Source organism: Plectropomus leopardus, chromosome 7 (genome assembly GCF_026936395.1).
Source record: "Plectropomus leopardus strain MGB_pleo_1.0 chromosome 7, ASM2693639v1, whole genome shotgun sequence".
Taxonomy (NCBI): Eukaryota; Metazoa; Chordata; class Actinopteri; order Perciformes; family Serranidae; genus Plectropomus; species Plectropomus leopardus.
The window spans coordinates 25,861,466-25,889,406 of record NC_142182.1 but is presented as its reverse complement, the minus strand read 5'-3'; the positions used below and the strand labels follow the sequence as shown (position 1 = coordinate 25,889,406).

The following is a 27,941-nucleotide window of genomic DNA, read 5'->3' as shown; positions in this document are numbered from 1 at the left end:
AAAAAAAAATCATAACTTTCTTGTTTGGGTAGTTACAATGTCAGCAACAGTATGGCTTGAATACACTCTGAATCACATATTTAACTATCAGAACTTTTGGTCCTTTTATTATATTTTTAAACTGTTTTTTTAATTATTATTTTTTTTTATCTGTAGATAATCAGAAAAGCAAAAAAAAAACAAACAAAAAAAAACATGTAAATCAAGTGTAAAAACCACAAGTGGCACTGTATTTCACTTTCTTTTCTTTAAGATAGAAATGTAAAAAAAAACAAACAAAAAACAGTGCACTGTGGCAGGCAGACATGTAAACATCCATGACAAAAAAAAGTTCCTGTGTGTGTGTGAATATATGAACCATATAATAAACCACAATTTTGAATATCTTTGATTAATTTTGTGAGTATTTCAGGCAGCCTGGCTCTATACACTGTAGATTAACGTGAAGTTAAGATGGTGTGCATCCCTGAATGTTCCACATAGGCTGACTAAACTGCTCTGAAACTTGTTATTTCTGAGTCTGGAACCATTGTTTTTGTCATTCAAGGTCAAACAAATGCTCATCATCATCTTCAGTCACGTCCTGCTGTAGACTGACCTTTTTTACTGTTGGCATCAGAGATTCTTGGTCATTCAGATTCAGCGCTTTGTCTTTGTGGAACAGAGACCTGAGCAAGGTAAAAAGACATTTCAATACATTATTGCCACACACCAGTAATGCAAAAGAAACGAAAGGCAGTTATTTGGGAAAAGGCAAAAACAGCAGAATTTATATAAACACCCCCCTCCTGCAGCTCTCTGTTCTAAGCCCTTCACACCAGACAACCACGGGCATATGCACATGCGTCATACAGAAACTCACTGTTTCCCACACAATGATTTATTTCATTTTAATCTATTGTAGAATGCATGCAACACATTCACTTAGCCCGTTCTTGCCCTGCCTCTCTGTTTATCAGACCACAGATGAGGCTAGAATTAGCTAGCAGGCCACCCTACGCTCCCTCCGCCTCCCCCCAGCCAATGTGGACTGCTTGCCCAGGAGGATAGTGTCTCAAAACACGGACCCTCAGTAAGCAGCTGTACAAAGCTGAATTCAGCCAACGGAAACCCCGTAGCACTGGATATCACAGCGGGCTGTTGGCCAGCAGCAGCACTGGATCTAACCTGTGTAAGGGCAGCAACAGAAAGTTTGTTGATCAGGCAGGGAGTTAGGTCTGCCCCGCTGGATTCAAATTGCTACAGCTGTTAACTGATGATCCGTCCCTGTAAAGTCCTTTGCTAAGACAAACTGTGACACAAGGCTCTGTAGCTACAAAAACATGAACTTGTATTAGCTGCAGCTGTGGGCCTTTGACTCCAGTTAGGAAGAATGCTAGCAACATTTTCTTGCCATCTCTGAAATGCTACACCGACATTAACACGTGTTTTATTTCATTTGTTGTATGACTTTCTTTTACACTATCTTTTTGATACGTCCATCTTCCTTATTTTGAGTTGCTTTGCAATGTTGGCAGTTTTTGTCAATACTGGAAAAGCCAATTTCTCAGCAGGAGTCTTTGCCATTGAGTCTGGCTTTTACCAAAGGGACATGCATCTGAAATCTCTGAAATGACTTGTGATTGGAAGTGTCCCGTCACAGCCTTATTTTTCTAAAGCCTGAAAAGAGAGCCAAAAGGAGATAGGGAAGTCCAGTTTTCTCTCAGACTACCTCAATAACAATATGCTAAAAAGTTATTATGGGATATTTGCCCAGTGATGCCAAAATATAACCCACCCCAGATTTGCATTTTTGGAGTTTACAATAAACAATACTCACTGTTGGACTCTTGAAGAAAAGTTTTGTTTACTGTGGCTGTTTGTTGCATTGTTCTCCTGTATTTGACTGCGGGAGTTTCTGCTAACACACTCCTTCTTGAATCCCGGCAGTGACGCCTCAGCTAGTGCCGTCTAAAAAGAAGATTGATCGGAATCAAACAGCGACCTCAACCACTTCAGACTACTCAAATCAAGAACTGGTGCTGCAGTGGCTTGAAAGGTGGACTTTTACACATCCTCTCACCTGTAAGCTGGCGTTCAGAACGGTCCCAAAGTCAAGGCTGGATGACACATTTTTTAGCAGTGATGGACTCCTGAGGAATAACAAAGGTAACAGAAATTCAGAATGGACACAATTTATGTCTAATTCATGACAAGCAAATCAATACTTTGTCCATATTTCACAAGTCACAACATGGTAAACAGCAATAGTTTGAGGCAAGGTCGTTTATGATGACAAATAATTCAGTTGTTGAACAACAATCAGGAAAGAGCCTTGAAACTGTCCCCAGGATCAGTCCGAACATATGTGTCATTCATTTACTGAGGCCTATTATTAAGAAACAAACGTGTGCACCACTGTGGAGGCAAGATAGGACCTATTTTGAAGCAGCAGGGATTATACATGTAGTCAGTTTTGACTCATTCATTTTTGTTTATTAAACTGAGGTCTAAAAGTACCGCCACAGAAGCTAAGCAATTTCCTGCTGTGGACAGGGGTAGCAAAATATTTTTAATAGACACCTAAAATAGTCAATCAATTTAATAGTTTGCCATATTTAGAATATTTTCATCAACATCCCTTTCCAGGGCACTGAAGCAGTTATATCCAACAATGCTCTCTAGAAAGCCACCAGACTCCTGACAAAAACAGTCATTTTACCTTGTAACACATGTGAATTGCTGGTTTGCCAGTGCCTTGATCAGTTAGTCTGTTTTTGGTATTGTGTGACTTTGGTAAATCTAAACTAACCCTTAAAACATCAAAGTTACCCAATAACAAAAAAATACTGATTACTGATCAGTGCAGCAGCAGACCAACAGCTCCTGTGTTATAAAAGATAAAAATAATGTTTTTCTCAATGGAGTCTGGTGGCTTTGAAGAGTATAAATAACAGATTCATTTCTCTGTCGGAAACGGCTTATTGCGGCAAGTTAAATATAGTTAAACATTTTAGAGCAACCACTTAACTGATACTGATTTTTTTTTAGCTAAAATACATTTTGCTGCTAATGATGATGTGATACCAGCACTGTGGTAAACAGGAAGTCATCTACCATACCCTGTGATCTTCTGGGATCTCCTCCTCTGGTACTCCACCTCATCCACCGTCCACACTGCACCTTTCACATTCTCCACGCGCACAAAACACTTGTGTAGGCTCAGGTTGTGGCGCACTGCGTTCTGATTCAGAGAAAATCAGAGTGAAGGAGATATTACTGAATACATGCTGTATAAATAGGATATGACACAGACTTGGATCGCACAGTTAAATATGTGGGGGTGAGATATACCTTCCAAGTGGCAGCGTTGCGTCTGAAATAAGCAAATGTCCGTGTGAACCAGTTGTATATCTCGTTCAGTGTTAGTTGCATGTCTGATGTTTCCATAATAGCCTGTAGATGGGATGGGAAAAAAAAACTGTAGCACACTACCAGACCAAATTAAAGTCCTTACATTTTCACTTCTGATCCAAGGGGGGAAGGGACAGTCGCTCATTTACAACTCTGATGCTTATTTTCTTATTGACATTATCATTTTATTTTCTTATTAAATGAATCAAATGCCTTATATAGGATAATTCACTAGAAATCATTTTACTGACACAAGGCAAATGCATGACTGCAAATAAGGTTCATATTATGTGAGAAGATAGCAAATGGACCCATTTAAATTCCTTTGTTGTCTAATAAACCCAAAGATATTTATCTTCCCTATCACAAAGTGGCCACAAAGCAAGCCACCAAACATCATATTTAAAAAAGTGGAAATGGGATTTTTGCTTGAAAAGTTACTTAATTAACATGGTTAACTGACTATCAAAATTGTTCTATCTGAACATAGAGAGGTTGTTTATCAGCAAGAAAGTTCTCTAACATGAAAACGTTGATAATGATAAGAAATAGGAAAAGACTGAGTAAAAGGAAAAAAATATCTGGATGCATCTGAACTACAAATTGTGCAGTTACTCTCAAAAAGGATGTAAATTACAAAAACAAACAAACAAACAAAAAAAACCCCAAAAACAACTGTACAATGTTCGAAGTTAAAGCTGGGGTAGGCAATTTTATATTTTGGGGGCATCTTTGGGCAAAAATCCTCTTATGAACTCTGAGCTTATTGTAATTCAAGTCGACTGAGAAAAAAAAAAAAAGCATTTGAAAACCAAGCCCATGACAAGGACTTTGGCCCCCCAAAAAATCTGAAAAATATCTAAATAAAATGTGTCAATTTCAGTGAATTGTGCCAGAAATTAAGAGAAAATATTGCAAATAGTTTAACTTTCTACTAATTGGAGCTAAAGGTTAATGGCTGTGGCTAATTCATATTTATGTTTATGTTAGCTAGAATCTGAAATTACAGTATGTCTTCTCAACGGGTTTTACAGGTCAGCATGTTTGCAATGAAAACAAAACGATAATTCTCACAGAATTGCCGCTATATAAAGACATCAGGGTCATAATTACAAATCGGGATGATTTAAATGAATGACTAATAATCGTACATGTTACTGTATGAAGCTCATATCATATGTCTGTGTTTGTCTGGTAGAAGGGGCTTTGGACAGTGGGGAAAGCTGCAGAAGCAGGGCTGAATTTTCAAATTCAATTATTTGTTTTTCCTTTGCCAGAAAACTGCCCACCCTGGTTTTAAGTAAAGACAGAAATCACTTCTATTCCGAGTCATAGACGGTACCTGTCTTATCAGTGTTGCATAAGTGAAAGGTGGTCTGATATCGGTGTTCTTGTAAAGCTCATATTCATTTTCTGAAAGACAGTAAGAATTAAGAATTAAAATTTTGCTCTGAAGTTTTGAATTTTGAGTGAATTTATTTTCTGCAAGAACATTAAAGTGATTACAGTATTTAATTTACCTGAAGACAATGAGTAGACCAAAGGCTGATGGCGATGTCTTATGGCCCCAGGACATGATGTATGAGTGGACGACTCTTCTTTACACCCCTGACATGGAGTGCTGATGGGGGCCAGAGGCTGAGGGGACACCTGGGGTGAGTCTGACGGACTCAGCGAGGGCAGGTTGTTGTTGGCAGCGGCGACTGAACTTAGCTGAGAGCGACACAAGCAGACGACCCAAGTTAACAAAGGAAGGAGTGAAATGAAAAGACTGACAGAGAAAGAAAACAGAGAGGGAGATTTTTTAACAGAGTGTAACAGAGCGATTTGATTCGCCTCCTCAGAGGTGATTCCGCTAATATCGCACAAAGAAGGAAGCCAATTATTGTTAATTATAGGGTGAAATTGTTTGGTGAGTGTTGTGATTATGGTGCAATATTTGCAAGATTAACATCTGATTAGCTTCTGCATTATAGAGAGCATGTCTGCTGTCTGAAAACACAATGGCAGCCATCTGGTGCCAACAGCTGGGCACCAAATGGGAAAAAAGCGCTCACATCATGCAGCAAGTCAGACTCAATAAGGATGGAGATCTAAACAAAGGGAAAAAAAATTGAAAGTTATGGTAAAAAAAAAAAAAAAAAAAGTGCAAAATTTTTAAAGTTTTTCAGGAAATGCATTTGTGATTCAATCTGGCATCGTTTTTCTGGGCAGTTTCAAATATTTGTGACCCTCATCTCATGCAGGTTTACCTCTAAGCCATGTTTTTGTGGCAAATGGCAACATATTTTTGCAACTCATCCAACTGTAAAAGTTCACCAGTTCAGCAGGCCGGCAGTATCTTCATCAGCGCTTCATAGGATGTGATCATTTTCACTCTCCACCACATATTTGGAGTTTTGCTTACAGCTCTGAAATACTTTGCAGTTTACGGCTCATTTAGTTTGTCTCTGTTGTTCACCCAGCTATCAGTGCACACTATCTACCTGGAGACAGTGTGGGTCAGCAGCTGTATCAGACGGTGGCAGCTGTAGACTCGCGGGTGCAGAGATCGACTGAGACTCTAAAGATGGCAGATGCAGGTGAGCCATCATCGCTCGGAGACGTTCCCGTTCTTTGCAGAGCTGTTGGAGGAGATGAAGGGAGGGGGAAGACATCAGAGTGGATGCAGATTGAACACAGATTGAAATGGAATGCTGTGAACCAAACACATTTTGGAATATACATTATCTTTCAGTGTCAAACATCAGGAAGGAGGCAGTGTTTGGAGAATGCTATGAATATTTAGCACAAGCAACAAAGTGTTTAGGTGGTGAAATTTAAGAAAGTATCCCACATTGCAGACACTTATTGCTTCTATCAATATCAATTTTTAAAAATAAATTAATATACTATAGTTCAGTAAAACTAAAACTATTTACAGTGTAAACTCAAAATTATATTTTTCCTATTTGACCCAAACAGAGCAGGACAGGTCTGCATGCCCGATAGCTAACATTCAAGCAGCAGATGTAACTTTTGTTGTTGGACATCTTTACAGGACTCACGCCTACCTGGAGCTCAAGTTGCTGAACCACCTGCATCTGGACTCTGCACTGCGCTGTACTTCTGTCATCCAGAGTGTGCTCGCTGCTTATGTGCCTGAAATACACACAGGGGCATTAAAGGTAAAGTAGACTAAAAATCTTTCTATTGAGTATGAATTACTCTGAAAGGTCTGCAGCTCGCTCCTTCACAAAAATAGTTATTACAATGGATTCCAGTTGTGACCCTGAGTTGTGCTGAAAAAAAAAAAATGTCAAAATTGATCAAAACAATATAATAACTTCATTCAAACCACTTGTGCAGAATTTCATGATTTCTTGGCAAAGTAAGAATCGTATGTTGAATGCTGAACATATGCATCAACGGCAGAGAAGTGGATTGAGCTGCAGGATTTTCTGTGGATGTTTTTACATGATGTGTATTTGTTTTGTCTGTTTTCACCATTGAAATACATTGTGATGGTTGAGAATCTAATCTGACTAACATTTTAGTAGTTTTTGCCTCTTGTGTCCTATTCTTACTTTTAAGACATTGAGATAAGCATCAGTTTTTGTGAAAGATGCCTTTACACTTCATGCTGTTTAATAACCTCATATATTCATCTGTTGGTCTGGATAAAAAAGATACCTCTGTCTATTGCACCATAAATCTGACTTTTACCTAGTTAACCCTCAGCCCAGTTGCCAGAAAAAAATGTTGGCATTGTATTTTTTCTACAAATCATAAATATGTTGCATTTGTAGGTTTCATATGTGTTATGCATTAGTATTTGAGCTGATTTTGTCATTTGGGAGTTGGAGGGGATGGTGAATGGTGTGTCACCAGGTTAAGATGTCTGTCAGGCTTGGGGCCACTGCAGAGCAATGTTTGAGACCAAAAGACAACAAAAAACGTTTTTTTAGCAAGTCATCCATGTTTTTCCAGTGGCTTTTTAGCTACCACAGGTGGGTGTTTTATAGGCACCCCATACATCTTTTTCAGTGGGGATAGCGCTACAAAAAAGCAATTGTTTTTATTGAGACATTGCTGCATTTCCATACTGGATAGTAGCATGAAAACAATGCTGTGTTTCTGCCATGATAGTGGCACACAAAGTGATTGTTTTTCATTGAAATATTACTGCTTTTCCAGCTGGGATTGTGCTCCCAAAACTGAAAAATTAAGCCAAAACATGATCTTTTCTTAACCATAACCAAGTGGTTTTTGTAACTAAACAAAAGTACACAGTAACCACAGTGTGTATCTGCTACATAATAATGTGCACATGTAACTTATCTGTGGTTTTCAGAAACGTACAATAGCAACATTTATTCTGGCAAGTGGGTTGCATAATTATCTCACTAAACAACGGTGTTAACTGGGAATTTTTCTATTTTTCTTTTCTTTTTCTTTTCTTATATTTTTATTTTTTTTCGTTCCTTGTAAAAAATAAAAAAGGCAATATGTAAGTTTTGATAACCTAGATTCTGGAATATTTAAAACTACCACTTGGCAAACTGTTTTTTTGTTGTTTATCTGTTTCTTTGTTTTGTTGAGCAGTGGGCAGATGTTTTTTTTTTTTAGATCCAGCTCTTAACAATCCCCAAAAATATTCTTTACAAGCAGTAATAAGTGTTGTTATCTGACTACAGTGTTTATCAAAGATTACTAGAGATTTATTGAATGGATGTACAGCTCTGTAACTTAAATATAGCGACAAAACTGGGACTAAAAACACTTCAGAACCACCTTTAAAGCCTGCACTGAAAACATTTTCTGTGGGATTTTCAATCATTATCAATTTTCAAATCATTATCAGAAAGGTGCAAAGAGTCAGAGAGTGAAATATATTAAGATAAGTTAAAACCTACTTGATGAACTGGCTGAAGTTTTCACACACCGACTCGCATCCGGGCCAATTACAAACACCGTGACCGTAGAGAGCATGTGTGGCAGTGCGATCAGCCTTGACAGCACTGGAGTGAAAGATTTGTCATGATTAAAAAACCACAGCAGGCAGACAACCGCATCAAAACGAGAGCAAAGCAGCAATAAAACAGATATAAGCGTGCTTTTCTTTTCTTTTCAGGTGGCAGAAAATGACAGAGAGAGGTGGATGAGAGCACTGAGAAACAAATGGAAAACTATTTACTTTTGATTTGGGACATGTAGTCATGTAAACTTTTTCTCTTTGCTGAACCACTTCAGGTGGTGGAACACAAAGCAAACAAACAAGACAAAATATATCGTCCCAAGGGGAATTAAAAGTGAAGTCTCGCTGTGAAAGCAAAACAGCTCCTCACCTGCACCTTAAGAGAAAGAAAATGTCTACAGATGACGAGCCTTTGATGTTTAGAGAGAAGCAGTATCATCTCAGTTTTCACAATCACTTTACAGAACGAACAGACAGATCATACCATTCTGCCCTGCGAGGAGAGGGAGACTGCTGGTCACCGCTCTGCCTCCCTGTGACCTTTGTTGACATTATGTCGTTAGCTGAAGAGTCCTGATTGCCCTTTGGTGTGGTTTTATCTTCAGTTATTCCATTTGCGAGCTCCTTCCATACCTGCTGCATCTCTGCAGGGCTCAGACCAGCTAAAACATCAGAAAACATACAGCATTTTGTACATTTCTAAATTCATATTTTACATACTGATTGACTGCAAAGATAAGAGGGGCTTATGATCAATACATAATACTTAAAGGCAGCTGACTTGTGCATATTTTTCCAGAATTATGATATTTACTATTTTGTGAGTATAATTTATTTTGCTGTTCACACTTGCATTCTTTTGTCTGTGCTCTAAATTCATACAGTGTCTACTTATTCCCATCTCAAAGCTTGAGAGCAAAGACGGGGAGAGCAGATCTTTCTTGTGACCTCATGTCACCTCTTGACTGTAATCCAGGAATAATTATCACGGCTATAATTATGAGTAAGGATGAATTGTCTACTTTTAGGTTTCGTCTTTCATTGCGATCTCTTTTGAACTTAGTGCAGTTATGTAACTGAACATAAAATCAACAAGAAACAAATCTTCCTGTGTGGATGTGTCTGGGACAAAATTGTATCAGATGTCAATATTTGTCTTTTTGTGTCCTTTTGATATGATATAACATGATATCATAACCTTATTGTAAACAGCTGTTATCACAATTGCTTTCAATAGACTCTGCTACTGAGGAAAATGAATCTTAATGACCTGGAGAGAGAGCAGGAGAGGACAGGACTGGTCCCTGCACCCGGAGGAGCTGCTGCTGAAGCTGGAGGAGCTGCTGGAACACGAGCTGCTGTGCAGGGAGCTGGAGGACGAAGAGGAAAAATTTTACAGAAAAGTGAGGTACTATTCATGTGAAGCTTTGCTCACACTGTATTTTCTCCTGATGCTGATCCAGGTACTGATCCTATAATTATACTGTATCTCTTATGGCTTCCTTAAACAACCTTGTCAAGAAAAATTGTTCTCAAATTACAAAAACAAGTAACAAATCACACAAAAATGTTCTTACTTGTTTAGAAATTTCTGTTGGATCTCCTATCTTCCTCCATCCATCCTATTAAACTATGTTTTCATTATTTGTGTCACGTAAAGGCCACTTAGACCAGAAATAATTTTTCAGTTGATAACATTTATTGATCTTACCAGAATCTTACCAGAATATATATATATATATATAAAACTAAACAAACAAACAAACAAAAAACCAGACCACAAATAAATACTTACCTCTTTGACTTTTTTGCTGGGCTTTTGTTGAAGCAGCTGCAGGTGAATCTGTTGTTGTTGCTTCTTGTAAAATTCTTTCAGGTGTTGCTAGAAAGATAGTGATGGACCATTACTATTGTTATTATTATTATTAGTAGTAGTATTACTTAAACATTAAAAACATTGACCTTAATGAAACAATTATAGTCAAATCAGTAAAAAAGTAAAACATAGTCTAACATGTTGAATTAAAAATAACCAACACCAAAATTATTCCCTTGAGAATTTAGAGGTCTTATACAGACAAATTTTAACTTTTGTTTGACTACTACCAACACTGAGCACATCTGAGGCATATGGCACAGTTTTGATGCAATTATTGTTGTTTACAATTATTTTTCATAAACACACACAAATTTGTTTTTTGGTCATAGGGACACTGACGAGAGGAGACTTTGTTAAAAATGCTAAATAACTTATAAGTGGTGGAAATTGTATGGTCAGGTAGGCTACACGGCTAGCCTAAACTTAATGATTAGGGGGGTCATTTGGACATTTTTTCTCATGCTTACCTGACCAGTTTGTTCACCAGATTAGCTGCCGTTTATCTAAATAGTGATTTGCGGTTACATCAGCTGTCTAAAATAATGTTCCCACATATGATCATTACTTGTTACCTAATTATCTTGCTTTGAAGGATGTAAACTAGGGGTGAAAATCACCAGTAGCCAGACGATAAAATATTATCATGACACATGTTTCATTACAATATTATTGCTATTTTAAACATCTTGCAATATCCTGAGTAATGCGATAAAACATATTGCAGTATATTACAATTAGCAATATTAGCCTACCTTTTTTCAACTGCTAAATATGTCCTCAAAGGAAAACTATCAACATCGTTATTATCTAATACATTTTTTTAGCTGGTTTAAATAATTTCAGTCATTTTTATTGCAGCAAAATATGTAAAGTGGAATGGAATTAATTTGTATTTGTAATAATCATGAATTATATAATATAAAAATTGATACTTGGTGCCTCTGTAACAATATGATATTACCACACAAAACTGTTGTGATACTATGCTGTCACGACCCCCCCACCCCCCTTCCCCTGATATGAGCTATTTTTTTGTTTAACTTGACATTAAATAGTACTTGAGTTTAAACTTATTAGGACAACTGTAACTTCTTACTTCATTAACACACTTATAGTTAATTTTAAGGTTGTGTTGCATTTACCCCTTTAGTTAAGTTACAGTAATTCCAATATAATAAATAGTTATATACATGAAACGAAAAATTTATTATGCAGATGCACGGTCCAGTAAACCAGACTGCAGTGTATTCGTAGAAGTGGTACCTATATTAGTGTTAGTATTGTATAAATACCTGCTGAAGCAGAAGAGCTTGTTGCTTGTGGTGGATCAGAGCCTGCAGCTGGTTTGGGGACAGAAGCTGCTGCATCTGCTGAGGAGCCATCATAGCCAGAAACACCTGCAAGGAGAAGAGGAAGAATAAAATGATAGAGGAACACAGCCTACAAAGTGAAGGCAAGAGGACGAGTGAGTGAGACAGAAGGCAAGTGTCAGGTGTTAAACAGTAATAACCATCGAATTGGGAATCTTTCCAAACCAATTACAAAACAGCCCTGTCAACCTTTTGTGAACACCATCATGCTGGATTGTGTCATTGACCCAAAATGAGATGGGAGATAGGATGACCAGTTAATTAGCAACACAATTACATGCTTGTTTTGACTCCTAATAGAAGTGTATGGGTATTAATAAAGGCAAACACTCTCAGAATAATAACCGATCTGCACTGTTACTGATCGAGTGACAAATAACACAGTGATTGTCTCCTTTTGTATTCAAGCAGGGGCAGCAGCAATTGCCGTGAATGCATTAGGAAACAACAGAAGCCACTTACAAATTCGACATGTTGTCTTACAAATATTGCTAAAGACAACACAAGTGTTTCAAATTAATTCTTTGGGAAAATATAATGTATTATCTGAACAATATCTTGATTTACTACGTATAAAGTATCAATTGCTGCATACAGACATGTGTAAAGGCTGTGACCTGATGTTCTTCATTGGTTTTAGTGAAGCCCTGTGTCTATATTGGAGTAATATCGTAGTGGCTTGTAGGATGTAATGAAAGACGAACACATCAGGGACCTCAAGTTTGTCATTTTTGTCTTCTGTCCTTTGAGATAATATCTACTGTATTTCGACCAGACTGATAGATAACTAGAAAGTTAAGAACAATGAAAGCAGATGAAGAATTCACACTTTGGCACAACAGCCATAATGATCCGCACTCCTTGTATGACTTGGTCTTTATTTTATTAGAAAAACAAAACAAAACAAAACATATTTTTTAAAAGACTTATATGTGTGTAAGCATTTACAGCCTGTTTAATGTGGGGGTTTGCTACTATTCTGTCATATCTATAAAAATATAATATTGGTTTGAATGAAAGGAACAAGAGACAGTAACAGAACAATTAGAACGAAAGCATAGGACAGACAAAATTGTGAGAAGCAGAAATGTGCAACAATTTTCCTTCTTGCAAAATTTGAATTTAGTAGAAAGATTCTCTTACTGTGAAGGGAACAAGAAAAAGTGGTGTTGCCAAAATAAACAAAATAGAACTTACAAAACTCAACTCCACTAAATAAACTACACACAAAACTCTAACTGATTAACACTACAGTGGATGCAGCTTATGTGTCTGTGTCTGATAAAAAAATCACCTCTGTGTGTAAAAATGCGCAGGGTATGAAGTCCTTACCTCACCGTGTACCTCTTAAACCCAGCTGCAGTCAGTTAATTAGACAAAAGAAGAAATTTAAAGAGGTCACTCTGGTCATAATGGTGTCGCTTCCATTTCTTTACATTCTCGTTTTGTCTCCCTTCCCCAATGCCATCTAGCTGCTTATTCACTTAGTGTAATTGCTCTTTTTGTACAATTTTGTGCAGATGATGTTACAGAGTCTCTCTTCACCTCCCTGCTGTTGGAGTTGTGTGTAATTCCTTTGAGTAAATACATAAACAAACAAAGTTAAAGATTAATTTGACTGATAGGATAATTTTATTTTTCCAACATACTCTCGTTATTGCAATAATATTATTGTCATGAATTCTTACGGCCACATTAATCATATAGGGGAAATCTGATATCGTGCCAGCCCAATTTGGGATCAGAAAATTTGAGATTTTCTGATTATGTACTGATTAAATATTGAATGGACTGATTATAAAAAATATATATACTGAACAGATTAATTAATAATGAAAACAATTTCTAATTGTAGCACCTGTCTTATACTCTTTTGTCTTTTCTAAATCGTAAATAAAGTAAAATTGTTTTAAAATAAGTGATTGATAAGTGAATAAGTGAAATCTGTGATTTACAAATAACTGGGTAAGATTTTTGGATGCTTCAATTAGAAATGAAATACCTCACAGATGGAAGTCGTTAATTTTTGTCGTAAGAGAAAACCAGTGTTCTTTGCAAATCGTCTTCATTTTTAACATTTTCAGAGTTTGCAGGTTGAAATATCTCATGTCAGAAACCATTATTATGGGGGAATCACACCCTGGCAGACAGGTAACATTGCAACAAAAGTGTTATGACATCGTCACTGACTACAGTCTAACTGAAAATTACAAATACATCACATTTATATAGTAAGCTCTCATGGTTACAGTCAGTGCTATCAGACTCTTTACAATGCTTTGTACATTCTGTAAGCTCACATGTAGAGTGCCTTGCACTGATTTCAAAAGTGAATTAAGATAAAAGAGTAGAACAAAACTGACAGGACAAGACAGCAGACTGAAGGAAATGATGGCTACCAGGCGTTCATTATCTTGGTTGTTTTATTGATCCCCTAGATTAAGATTCCCAAGGATGGAATCACAACAGACAACCATAAAATTATGTTGGGTCATGCCTATTTGCCTTTCACTTGCATCTGTTTGGCCTGGGTCTGTGGACAATTATTCCTCCCTGGCTCTGGCTCACAAACTAATAATGAAGGACAAACACAGTTCTGCGTGTCAACTCCCAACCCGGATCAGATCTCATATGAAATCCCGGCCACTGTCAACAGAGCTGCAGGCTCTGGGTTTTGGCATCCTGTCAGAGGACGTCCAATATGGTAGCTGGTATTTCTCTTGACATATGTTTGTCTAAGACTGCTCTTATGAAGAGGAGGAAGAAGTAACGAAAGACGAAGAGAAGGATGCGGGGGAGGTTGTGGGGGAAAATGAAGATACCTGTTTATGGTGAAGACTCTGCCAGTTTTCACCGCTCACTCCACTGCAGGAGTCCCCATTTGCTACTCGCTCTGCACCAACGTCCGTGTGACTGAGGAGGCTGCTGGCTGGGGTTTGACGGGCTGCTGTGGGACTAAGAGGAGACTCAGGCATCCCAGCTTGGATCCTAAAAGAAAACATTACATTAAATGTAATACTCAGACATTGTAGATTCAGTTCAGCATAATTACTAAATTACATGTTTGTGGGACTTTGCAAAAAAGACATGGCAAACAAAAAATGGGAAAAAAAAGAAAGACAGAATGACAGGAAAGCTTTTTCAGTTGCTGGTTAATAGGACATAGAAGAGAGAGAAGAAATATAATCAAAATAAAAGCATCCTTTGCACAACTAAAATAATTCAAACTTTGAAATCCAGTGCATTTATATAGGTGATTTCCATGGAATAATTTAATTGTCTGTGAGTGGAACATCAAAAAGCATTTGCATTTCTGCATAGTTAAGTCACATTAAAAAAATGCCAATTTCTGGGTATTAACATCATCCACACCTCATGCACAAATACTATTGACACACTTGCATGTTGAGTTTTTTGTCATGTTGTCAACAGTTGGACATGCATAAAATACTCATTGTATAGTGCCACTTACTATAATTTTAAAGTATCACGACTCAAATCAGTGTTACTTGAAACACAATAAAGTCAGTGTCGCTTCTTATTGGCAGGGCATGAAGATTCAGGAAAGCTTACATAGAGTTTTTCTCTACTTTTCATTCCATGTCCTCATTTACCTCGGCAGTGCATGAAGAAGAAACTTAAAGGCTAAGAAAAGTCCTACAAAAATGCAAGAGTGCTGTGAAATACAGCCTGTTATCTCTACAAGTGAGCATGAAAAGGAGTTTAACTTTAAGTTTGAACTTCTAGAAATATACACGAGGTAAAATCTGATCAAAGCTCCCAGTGTCCTTTTTGTCTGTCAGAATAATGTTAAAGCTACATACCGTTAAGGTGAAGATGAATTCAGAACAGCCAGGCAGAGTTGATGTCTCAGACTTGAAGTCATGCAATTTGGAGTGAGAATGGGAGAGAACTGATGGAGTTGTGTGTCTACCTGAGGGGGAGGAGTCCCAGTGTCAGCCAGTGAATTAGACACTGAGAATGGTAGATGATTACTGGGATGTGAAAAACTGAAAAACAGCTAAAGCTATAAATCCTTTTTTTTTTATTTTAGGCTGAAGCTTACCTGGTGAGGGTCGCCACATTTGGAGTGATGATTTTTTTTGCATGTGTGAAAAGTCCTCTACATTTTGTATGAACCAATAAATATTACATCTGTAAAGCACTGATTTCAAAACGTTTGCAGTACAAATCCATTTTTGCAGCCACTGCTCTTCTTTGCTGATATTCATAGGCATACACAACTCAATATTAAAAAACAAAATGCCTCAAAACAAGCATAATTTATTGTCTTTCATGATTAAAACAAAGGATCCGCTTTGAGAAAGGACAAGTATAGTTGTCTGTGACTTTATTTAGATATGCAGTATCAACAACAAAAAGAACTCTGCAGCTACACATCTGTCAAACTGTTATCAAAGAGCTATTTACAGTATTGTTGGCACTTTTATTTGAATAGCATATCAGTACATCTTAGAAAAAAAACAAATAAAAGTGTTTTAATTTTGGCTGTTGATAAATGCAGTGTACCCTAGAGTGTAAAACTTCAACCAAACTACAATGACAAACAATACCTGAGGTGACTCAGAACTTTGTAGGGAACGTTTCTGCACAGTCATGTCTGCATGTTTTTAAAACTCTTTTCTGTCTTTTCCTCTTTTAGAAACCTTTATCATATTCCTACGGTTTCTTCTTGTAATGTGGGCTCTTATTTGCAAAATATGTTTTACAGATTGCGAGGGCATGACAAAGGAAGATGATGAAGACCAAAGGCTGGGCTGCTCCAGCGTCAGGAGCTATTATACCTCAAACGAGAGGGATATCAAGGTAAAGAAAAAAGATCCTGAATACATTATTTCATATTTTTGCTCACACACACAGTGTTAAGTGTTTTTCTCTTGACAAGGCATAAGAATGAAAAAATAACATGGCATAGCTATGACTCTACACAACAAGATGAAGCTTTTTGCACCATGTTAATAAGGCTTAATGCTGCACATTTAGACGAGATGCATTCATATAAGTGATAGTTAAGCAGAGAGGCCGAATCTCTCTTCAAAAAAATCTGTCAAAGAAAGAAAGAGCAATCAATGATTGAATTGTAGATACTGTTACCAAGGTAACTTTCTGCCACCTACTGGATTTGTATTTACCTGCCCTCTAGTTTTCATTGAAAGAAAACAGTAGAGTGGAATCCACTTTGCTCTGTCCGGCTTTAACAACAAACTTCAACAAAACTGTAGGTCTGGATCAAGGATGACAATTTTTTGAAAGTTTCCTGCTTTATACATAACTTTCATTGCAGTGTAACTTTTATTCCTGTATTGAGGAAGTCTAATTTTATCTTATTTTCTCTTTAATGTCATTTCTGATTGTTTTAAATGTTCTTTTATAATGTCTTTCTTTTGGACTTGGTCTCGATGCTTTTGATGTTTTTTGTAGAGCACTTTGAATTGACTTGTTGCCAAAATGTGCTACAAAAGTAACTAGTCTTGTCTAGTCATTGTTACAATGATTAACTGCTTATATGGATCAAAATGTTCAGGGCATAGTCATGCCTATGCAAATGATGTTTAAATAATTCAATTATAGTGATCAAGAAGTCCCCTCACAGTGGAATTAAGAAAAAAAAAGTTATAATAATCATCTGCTTATAGTGATCAATCTTGACTCAAAGAGATGTGATCATTTTAAGAGGATTCAAGTGTCATGACAATATCTTCTGAATATTAGAAACAGGGGGGGAAAAAAGCTTTTCATGTAGTCTCCACTTTGTTTTTCTTTTCCTTAAACTACTCAAAGACAGTTTACTGATAAAATTAAAAGTTGGCTTTGTGAGGAAAAGGTGTTATTAAGTATTTAATGACTGGAGACATACACCAGCAGCCAGGAAACCTGAGCTCTTGTACTGGTGGTGCCATGAACCCACCGTCATATGACTCTGTCATGCCCTTCAGAACTGGGTCAATCATCTCCCAGCAGTTCAGTCTGGAGGTCAAGGGTTGACTGTTGTGCCCTCTCCCAGCTGTAGCCCTGCCACATGAGTCATGTAGCCTCTCTGCAAAGTAGTAACGTCTTATCCAGCTGGGGGATTGTGTCCAGTCCGCACTGACACCCCACGGCTGATAGCGTGGTATGATCCAGTCCCAATAACTCATCTGGTACCTCCTTGGTTCCTGCAGAGGGCATTGTGGCTCCACACAACCCAAACATTTGCTCTCATAGAAGCTTCCCAGGAAGCAGCTGGTCTCCATCCAAGTCAGACACCCTGCTGGTTTTTCACATTGTCCCCTCTCCCTCCTCACCCTGCTCTTCCTGTACTGCTTGAAGTTCCCCTGCTGGAAGTCTCTCAGGTGAGCTTGGTGGACCCCCCAGTAATGGCCCCGACCGTCCTCACAGCGGCCCACCTTCACAAAGCAGTCATTCACGGACAAGTTGTGCCGCACGCTGTTCCTCCAGCCTGGACCACGGCTCCTCAGATAGGGAAACTGCTCCTCCATTGCTCTGTAGATGGATGCCAGGTTGAGTTTCTTGGACGGGGAGGACAGGAGGACTTTGGCAATCAGGGCAATGTAGGAGAGCGAGGGTTTTGACAACAGCTGTGTGTCCTCAGAGGAAGGACTCTCTGAGGAGCTCGTGTTGTTTTCTGCTGGATGTGGTGGGCTGGTGATGGTGCTGTCAAAGCAACTGACAGCATCTGTCATTGTTGCAGACTTTTTTTGCACCAAAAGTTCTTCGCTGCTCTCTTCTGTTGTAGATGCATTCATGAAGTCACATCCCGCTTTTTCTTCTTTCATGTTTGAAGTATCTGTGAGATATTGTCTTCCTTTCTCTGTATTCATGGTTTATTTTATTTCCAGGTCACTGCATTGCATTGAAATTTGAAGTATCCTGTTTGTATCAGATCCCACAACATATGACAATTAGCTTCTTTCCTGCTGGACAAAACTGTTATCACCCAGGCAGCTTTTACATGTCTTTATACTGTTCATAACCAGTAAAGGAGGGGGTTTACCATTCCTCTGTTAATACTCTTACTCACTGCTAAAATATGTGTTTTATTTGCTCAGTGAGACTGAGGACTAACAGCTTTGGTCATGTCCTTAGCTGGACATGCCACTTTGTCACAGCTGTGAGATAAACACAGGATATTGTACAAACACAATTCATGACTGTAAGCTTTGTAACTGACCTGCAGAAAAATCTTGGTATGGATAAGCAGATAAAAGAATGAGTTTATGTGGTTGTTTCCTACATATTATCAGGCTTTCCCAGTTATTTCACCATCAGAGAGTCAGGGATTGGTCAGTGGAAATTATTTTGGAGGCATAAACAGTACGTGACAGCCATTTGTTCTGTTTTGGACCTCATGTGACCCACTGTGATCCAAAAGCAACAAATAGCTGCCATGGTAAATCTCATGCTTGTTATACAAATAGCATTACAGCCCCCAAGGGAAAATTTAATAGTTATATCAGAACAACATCCACAAAACTTTAGGGCGTTGGACTTCTTTTGCAGTATAAAGAAGTTGTGTATTTATCAGTCTATATTATAGATTTTATCACACAAAAGCTGTGCGTCTGATGGGCAGGAGGATGATATTTTCTCCCCTGAGTTCAGACTACTGTACATAGTTTAAGTCCCTTCTGGACTATTTATAGTGCTGGCCCTTGCAACAATGTCATCTGTAACTCGACTCCATCTGTTAAGTCGGAGCATGTTGAATGTCAGTTGCCAGCAGCAGACGCTCTGCAGTTCACTTCCCGCTGACTCTCCTACAGAGAGCCCCATGGAGTTTGTGGGGCAACCAAGAGTTTCTGGGGCCTGTAGCCTCTTAGGAGTGCCAGGCCTGAGCTCTGTGGATGTGGACGATGATGACTGTGAGGTGGTGATTGGCATCAGGCCCAAATCTTCTCCTCTACCACGAAGAAGGAGCTGTGACAGTGACGAGGACTCTGAGTTTGAGCCACCTCCGTTGGGCTCCAGGAGAGTGTCCTTTGCAGACGCTAAGGGCCTCAGTTTAGTGCAAGTGAAGGAGTTTGGCACTTGGGATGATCTAATACTGCCTGTATGTGACTCTTCTGAGGGCAAAGGTAGAGATACAGAAGAATACTTCTTGTCCCCTCTCACTTTCTCACTCCCATTGTCTACTGAGGAGCTGTTTGTCAAAGTGCGAGAGCAAAAAGTGGAGTTGGAGACCATCGAGTTAATTCCAGGGACCACAGTACTGAAAGGGGTCATCCGTGTCCTCAACATCTCCTTTAATAAGGCAGTGTACATCCGAACCACCTTGGATGCCTGGTCTAGCCACTTTGACCTCCTGGCAGAGTACATCGGTTCCAGTGACAGTCTCATGGACCTTTTCTCATTTAAGATCACCTTAGTGCCCCCGTTTGGGGAGCAGGGAGCCAGAGTTGACTTTTGTCTGCGGTATGAGACTCCGCTGGGGACGTTCTGGGCCAACAATAATGACAGGAACTACGTGCTGTTTTGTCACCAGAGAGTTAAGGAGAGGAAAGAGAAACCACAGAAGGAGAGTATGAACAAAAAGAGTTGCCTAAAGACTGCCAGGTGAGGATTTTAAGTGTTAATGATGTTTTTAGACAGAATGAAACATAATTTAAGTATAAAAGTTATACACAGTCAGGAGAACTGTCCATCATGCCCTAGGTAGAAGAGTAAATTCAGACTGGACAATTTCTGACATACCATTTGGGTTTGGGCAGCACAGTGGCTTTGTGGTTAGCACTGTTGCCTCACAGCAAGAGGGTCCCTGGTTCAAATCCTGGTTTGAGCAGGGTTCGGTCCAGGCAGGGGCCCTTCTGTGTGGAGTTTGCATGTTCTCCCTGTGTCTGCGTGGGTTCTCTCTGGGGTCTCCAGCTTCCTCCCACAGTCCAAAGACAACTGTAACCGCTTGTCCCTTACGAGAACAAGCAGTTACAGAAAATGACTGACATGACTGACATTTGGGTTCTGTTAAATCTGTTGTAACAGCTGGACTATAATTGTTTTAATCATTGTATGAAAGCTGTTACTTTTCAATAAGCCTTGATAAGATAAACAGAATAGAAGATAACTATCCAATCAGGTTTATGTAGATGTGGATTTATTTGAGGTTTGTCTTTTCCTTAAGTTTGAGGCAAATAATGTCAGATTACTGTTACTGTCTATACAACTGAATGAATAATACGAAGGACTGACTAATCTGGTAAAGTGCAGGGATTGTGCAACCAGTACAGGCTGTTTGTGAATAGAAAGAAACATTAATATAGATTATTAACATCTTGCACTAATAAACCATCAGCAAAATTATTTTATTGTTATTATTTCTTAACCAAAAAGATGTATCTCACCATTGTCGCCATAAGTGGTTTGATGATAGTCACATGAAAGTATATAAGACAGGCACACTGATTAAGTCTGATCACAATTTTATCCATTCACAGTCAGAGTTTCTCCACTGTGGAAAATGCTACACCAGTGGAAGCTTCAAAACAGGAAAACATTGCAACAGGTAAATATTTATTTTGCTGATTGTGAAATTAAGAAAATAATTGTGGAATTTTAAAAACCTGGCTGTGGTAGTGCTGCCTCAATGTAAAAGTAAAATGTCTCTTTTCTCCAGTTGTGTCAAAACATGAAGGGAAAGCTGATGCTATGAAAGACGTGCAGATTTCTGATGGCCAGTCTAGAGCATCAGAGGAAGAGCGGCAGAAATTACTGGTGAGTTAAAAAAAAAGAAAAGAAAAAAGAAATACTCTCTTTTGGCACATATAAAATAAGACGTAACAGTGGACTTTACTAATACATTTAATGCTTTGTCTTTAGACTTTCCAATAAATATGTGCTTGTAACTCAAGTGTATTGGCATGTTAAGTATTTGGCGACAAACTAATTGCTCTGAAATATTAACTCCCTCTCATTAGACACCACAAATTCTGTCGGATTGTTTACCAGTCTCCTATTGTCAAGATATATTTGACAAGTTTGGTGCATTATAAAAGGGAGTTTAAAAACACCATGATGTGTTCATGAGGATCAGGAGAAACTGAAAACTGGACATGACCCCTAGTGCACTTTCGGAGAGAATATCACATGACTGGGACCTGAGTAGCACCAGAGAGACATAACGTACCGTGCACCTAAAGGACACTGTGCGTGCCGCTTGCACTTCCACAGTGTGTCATATTTTGTCATGCATGCTATTTTAATACTGTTTTAGTAATTTATCTTCGAAATCAAAATTCCATCAAGGATATTATTTAACCAGAGCATGTTAGTGTGTAACATGCAACTTTAAATGTCACCCGCTATCTGTTTTATTAAAACAGCACAATTGCTGCGAGAGCAAACTGAAATGAATCTATCCCTGTTGTTGATAAACAGGCCGAGAGCAGACAGAACTGCAGCCGAAAGAGTCGCAGGAGGGCTGCACGGATGGCTCGGGTGAGGGACTACTTTTCTCAGAAAAATGACACTGGAAGAGATGAATCACCTTCAGAAGTAAAACAGGTCACTATAAAAGAAACCTCAGAGGAAAAGCACTTAGATGTGAGATCATTTACTGAAGGGATCAGTAAATCAGAAGCCTCTGTGTCACTGGAAACATGCAGTGAACCCCTGCTTGATGTTACACATGATACGTCACCAGACTACACGTCGAATAGTGAAGCAGCGAAATCTGATAACAGCAGTTTGGCCGACTCGGCAACATTAACAGGAGGTGAAAGTGCCACAGATTTCCCAAGCAACCCCTCAAATGATGAGCCTGCTCCTGCAGAAAATATCAACAAGTCTGTGTCAAAAGCTAAGGATAGCAATGCTGCAGCTGAAGCAGCTGAACCAGCTGACAGCGTTATTTCAGCAGTGAGCAGCCATGTGGGCCAGACCAACAGCTTCACATTTGGAACTGTTGTGGCTCCGTTGTATCATCAGGTATTTGGCAGAGTGGGAAGTGAAAGTCAGAGCGTCTGTGATTTGGGAAATTCAGTACTGGATGTTGGAATCTCAACTCAAAGTTATCCTCACACTGAAAAGAGACAGACTAGCTGCACTTTGCCAACAGATGTGAGAGATAACAATGACAAAGTTCAGGGAAATGCAATTGAAACTCAGGAGTCAGCGGCTGCAAATAGTCCTCCCATGAAAGAAGACGAAACAAATTTGAGCACAACAGCAAACAATATCGTGGACTATACAGAAACTCTGCAGGATCCACTTGATATTATGCAGTCAGACCAGAGTTGCATGGTTCCCAAAATGATATCAGGAGACACAGAGGTACATCCAAATACTGTAAATGTTTTAAATACGGATTTGTTGCATTCAAAAATGCACATAGCGAGTTTAAATATTCAGGTAGAAGAAAAGGATGATAATCTAACCAAGGATGTCCAACTGCCAGAGCATACATGCAGACAAACTAAAGAAGATGAATCAATTGCAGACACTGATGTCATGACCAGCCCAGAAGCCTCATTTATGTCTTGTCAACCCTCTGAGAGTGTATCAGAGCATGTTAGTGATGAGACAAACCAACAGATCAGTGATAGTGGAGCAAACCATTGCAAATGTGTACAGGAGTCAAACAAAGACAATGTTGTTGGCAAAACAGCTTTATCAACAGCCAATGGCCTTTCAGAGGAAGATAATCGATCTGCAGCTTTGAATGTTGAGCACATCAGTAATTCAGCTACGAGGGAAACTGAGAATAGCCACATTTCTTGTTTTTTAATTGTGGAGGAAAATGATATCACATCACTGCAGGTATCTCCTGAAACTAATGATGTGGAGGACGGAAATGCAGTGGTGAGCAACTTGTGTAAAGATGAATTTAAGACAGTTGAAGAGATAGCTGAGTCAACACCTAAAACAGTGATAAATAATCACATACATGGTGATGTGCTCATGGAGCTGAAAGATGAAGACGCACAAAAAACAGAGCATCGTGAAATGGAAGCTGCGGTGTCAAAACAGGAGGATTTTTGTTTATTAGACACCACTGAGGTCAAAAACTGGGAAATGATGGTTGAAGAAGAGGAGGGCAACATATTACCAGATGGGGAGGAATACAAGACAGAAAGTGTGGAGAAGGACCAAGGACAGCTGGACGACGCAGGGACAGAGACGACATCAGAAAAAAGAGATACAACAGTGACAGAAAAAGAGAAGACGGAGGATGAAATGGTGAAGTTTACTGCTGCAGGAGAAAAAGAGAACCAGGCTGAAGATTCAGATGTTTTAGAGGAAGAGCAGACAATTGAAGAGACAGAGATAATGACTGGAGAACATATAGAGGAAGTTGAGAAAGAACTGGAATATGTTCAAGCCACAAAGATAGCTGGAGAGGAAGAACTATCTGAAGTGATTGAAGAAGAGGAAAGAGAGGAACAAGAGAAGACAGAAACTGAGAAAGACAAACTCTCTACATTCATACAAGAGATCAATATTGAAAGGATGAATAGTCAAGAGGGAGAGGAGATAGAAGAAAGGGAAGAAATTGAAATAGACTTGAAAGATGACTATGACGCAGAGATGAAGTGGGAGTATCAGATAAAACCAAAGGACAAAAACTTTGAGGAGGAAAATCCTGAAGAAAAAGAGGGCATTGTTGTTGACAAGACAAGAGAGTCAGAGGTTGTAGATGCAGAGTCAGAGAGCATGATAATCGAGGACAGGGTGAATGAAGCTGTGTGTTTTGAAGAGAGATTAGACATCACACAAAACAAGCCTGAGGATGGTTTATTTGCTCCGGTGAACAACATGCAGGACAAGAGAGCAATTGACAAAGACAATACAGGAGGGAAAAATGGACGCATCCCAAATGAAATGCATCTTTACAAATATTTCCACAGCATTGAGACTGTTACACATGACCTAACAAGAGCTGAGAGTGATGAGAGTGACTCCGCTGCTGCAGAAGGAAGTTCATGCATTTTGAGAGATGAACCTGAGAGCGACCAAGAAAGCAATGACAGTGCTTCGGCAGAGTCCGATTCAGATGACGAGGTGGAGTTATACATGCACTGTCTGAGGGCTGTTCATGCTGGGGCTCAGGCCCAGAAAGACAGGAACAAAGATATAGGTTTCAGTGTGGGCAAAAGGCCCTCTGTGAGCAGAAGCAAACGGCTTTCCATACCCATGCCATCAATCAGTGAGTCTCTGGATGAAGAACAACACCTTAGCCACCTTCTGGACAATCATGAAGACATGGAGATGGCAGACTTTCAACCCACAGTTGCAGCTCTGCCAGCGTCAAATGGACAGGAGAGCATCAATAGAACCGTTTCATGGTGGAAAGAGACTTTTTCCTGCAGCAACATTTCAAAAACATTGTTATATGCCACCTTCTTGGTGGTATTTTTCGTTGTGGCCCACCGGTATGATTTTCTTGCCTGCCTTGGGCTCTATTTGATGTCAGCGGTTTGGCTCTTCTATCAGGGAGACAGACAGCCAGAACAACAAAAACAACAACAGAATCGGCTGAATTAAAGTAATTCGGTTGTGCAGCTGTCAGAAGAAAATGTTGGCACTTAGCAAACCACAAATATTATACATTTGTATAATTCATAAACTACAGACCCTTGTTCAAGACCAATGAACAACAAAACTGGTTGTTTTTTAGTGACCGGTTGCTGTTTTTCCATTAGCTTTTTAGCCCCCTCATTTAGGTATTTTTTAGGAACCTGTAGATGTGTTTCTTGCAGCTTTTTAACTCCCAGAAGATAGTGTTTTTAGCAACCTGTGGCTGCTTTTCCAGTACTTTTTAGCTCCTGAATCTGGGTGTTTTTCAGCATCTTGTTGCTGTTTTTCCATCAAGAATAATGCCATGAAAAGCTGTTTTTTTTTTAACAAACATTTAGACATTGCTGCATTTCCTACCGGGATTGTAACACCAAAGCTGCGTATTTTAAGCCCAAACATGATCTTTTTTTCCTTATAGCTTAGTGGGTTTTGTGCCTAAACCTCACAGTGTTGTTGACACATAAAGAAATGTCAAGTTTCACCGTACCCTCTACATAGTACCGTGCAAAAGTAATTTACCCGTGGTTAGCAAAAATGCAATGCCAACATTTTTTTTGACAGCTGGGTTGGTTTATAAGTGAACTAGTCAAAGTTCTGATACAAAGGCTTAGTAAATTTAAAGCTCTCTTTCTGCAATATGCTCACACTACCATTTCATATTCATCTGTAATCTTTGAACAATAACTACACAAATACTGAGGTTAGAGGAAGACACACAACAGTGAACGATAATGGGCATTGATTTAAAGTATATATGGCACATATCAGAATAAATGCTGTATATTCCCTATGGGAGTAACTCTGTTGTCAAGAGTATGAACCAATTTTCTTTATACTTTACTGTACATAAAACTTAGTGTTAACTCAGACAACAGGCTATATGGACCATTGCTCACACTGATCAGTTCTGCAGAGTGTTATTACATTTTTGAGTTTCAAATTAACTCATCAGTGTGCTGTGTGTTTGGATGCCATCTAAAAATTATTGTGTTTGTGTAGGATACATTTAGTTTTCGTAAGTCTGGAATGAATAAATCGTACTTTAGACAAATAACTTAATGTGTTGAATGGCTTTTTATTGCTGTAAGTGATACAGAAGTAATGGTAGATCATCAGTAGTCGAATGACAGTAATTTGAATAAATATCTGCATTATAATATCAACCATGTGCATTAGAAATAAGCCTATAATCGTGCTAGCAGCTATGAGGCAGTGCTTTGAGCTAAACAAGGTCAGCATGCAAACATGCTCACAATTACAACTTGTTTAGCAGATAAGTTTAGTATGTTAGCATTCTCACTTATTATGATTAACTTTATACATAAAGTTCAGCTGAGGCTCAAAAGAATGTATTTGGCTTTGCAGGTATGTAGTAGCCTAAGAACCAGATGAATCTATGAAGTCAGATTTTATTTGCTCTAGCATTTGGGAATTAGCGATGCAAGGCTATGTATTTGGTCATGAACCAAAGAACTGGAAAAATTAAAGTCATAAAATTTTGACCACGCAATTTCAATAGTTGAAAAGTTCCTATAGTACACTGTTAGAGAAACACAGTCGTTGGTTCCAAATTTCATGGACATACATCCAGTAGTTGCTGAGCCATGCTGGTGCTAGAGGAGAAGTCAGGGGATTACCAAAGTCATTTGGAGTCATTTTGGACCCTGAATATCTGCATAATAGAATTCCATGCCAATCCATCTTTTAGATGTTGAGATATTTCTTTTGGATACAGACACTATCTTCAAATTACACTTTGTTTTGATAGACTGGCCAGCACTTAAATTTACTCGCTTACAAATAAACAGCAGGGTTAATAGACTTAGAAAACATTTTATTTCCTCTAAAAGCAGGCTAGTTACAGGTAATCCAAATTATTGTCTTTTCAATAGAAAATATGAATACCATCGGGGGTATGTCATGTCAGAGATCTGCAGTCATATCCTGAAAGTATGCAAGAATGCAGACACTGGCTCTGACCTGGCAGCTTGTATTCTTATTTATATTTCTGGTATGTTGAAAAGTTATTTTTCCTTAATCTCGGCTGCATTCTCATCAAATCAAGCATATCTTGTTATCACCACTTATCAGTGTTGAAATATGTTTGGCAGCTGACCATCGGAAGTATCAGCTTTTATACTGTTTAGGTGCTATGTCCGGAGTTTTTAAGGTGTAGCCTGAAAATCAATATTTGTGCATGAACCAAGAGCTCCTGGGACACGGTAGAGGTCAGTAGTTTTTAAGGATTATTCCTTCCTTTTCTTATCTTTCTGTGGGAAAGAGACATTTTTTTATGGGAGAAGTTCTTCTAAATAGAGGTCAAACCTCGAGCCAAGTCCATGTGCATTTCTGACATGCTGTCATTAGTCCACAAGAGTAAATCTAGCAGAGCACTCCTCTGAAAGTTATTGATCGCTGTTTGTCTCTGGGAGCCAAATCGAGTCACTTGCAGTGATAGCATGTAGTTCCTGCCCCCTAATTGAACTTTGGCTTTTAGCTGTGTTTTGAGCAGAACACAGCTGCAGTAATGTACTCGCCAGGGGATTTCTGGCAGTCTACTGGGAGGATTACCACTCTCTTTTGCCAAATGAGTAACATTTTTAGCCACCAAAAGAAGCAAAACAACATTTTTGGCAAGTGAGACATGCAGAAGAGCATACTCCATCACACAGCTCAAATTCCCAATACAGCTTTCAGTGACAGGAGTTTATAACAAGTATCCTTTTTAATAAACTATTAATGTGTGAGTTCAGTTTTGCAATTCAACCCACACTTGAGTTTCTGCATTTTAGAGGAACTTGTAATGTTGATGTTT

General features: G+C 38.7%; 2 protein-coding genes across 2 annotated transcripts; one reads left to right on the top strand and one right to left on the bottom strand.

The window, feature by feature from the left end:
* Positions 1-306: 306 nt before the first annotated feature.
* On the bottom strand, positions 307-14,574 carry LOC121949779 (forkhead box protein P4-like). Its single transcript, XM_042495538.2, has 15 exons — positions 14,422-14,574; positions 11,522-11,626; positions 10,146-10,232; positions 9,621-9,720; positions 8,835-9,012; positions 8,289-8,393; positions 6,447-6,534; positions 5,880-6,017; positions 4,914-5,106; positions 4,736-4,806; positions 3,334-3,435; positions 3,102-3,223; positions 2,063-2,132; positions 1,820-1,950; positions 307-668 (listed from the first exon to the last, which is right to left on the bottom strand). Exons 1-15 carry the CDS (start codon positions 14,572-14,574, stop codon positions 539-541), a joined length of 1,773 nt encoding a protein of 590 aa, XP_042351472.1. The 3' UTR covers positions 307-538.
* A 4,633-nt stretch (positions 14,575-19,207) lies between these two features.
* Positions 19,208-26,180, top strand: ppp1r3ab (protein phosphatase 1, regulatory subunit 3Ab). The gene is made up of 4 exons (XM_042496604.2): positions 19,208-20,173; positions 21,049-21,116; positions 21,228-21,325; positions 21,989-26,180. The coding sequence occupies exons 1-4, from the start codon at positions 19,281-19,283 to the stop codon at positions 25,091-25,093; spliced, it is 4,164 nt and encodes a 1,387-aa protein (XP_042352538.2). The 5' UTR covers positions 19,208-19,280; the 3' UTR covers positions 25,094-26,180.
* Positions 26,181-27,941: the final 1,761 nt, after the last annotated feature.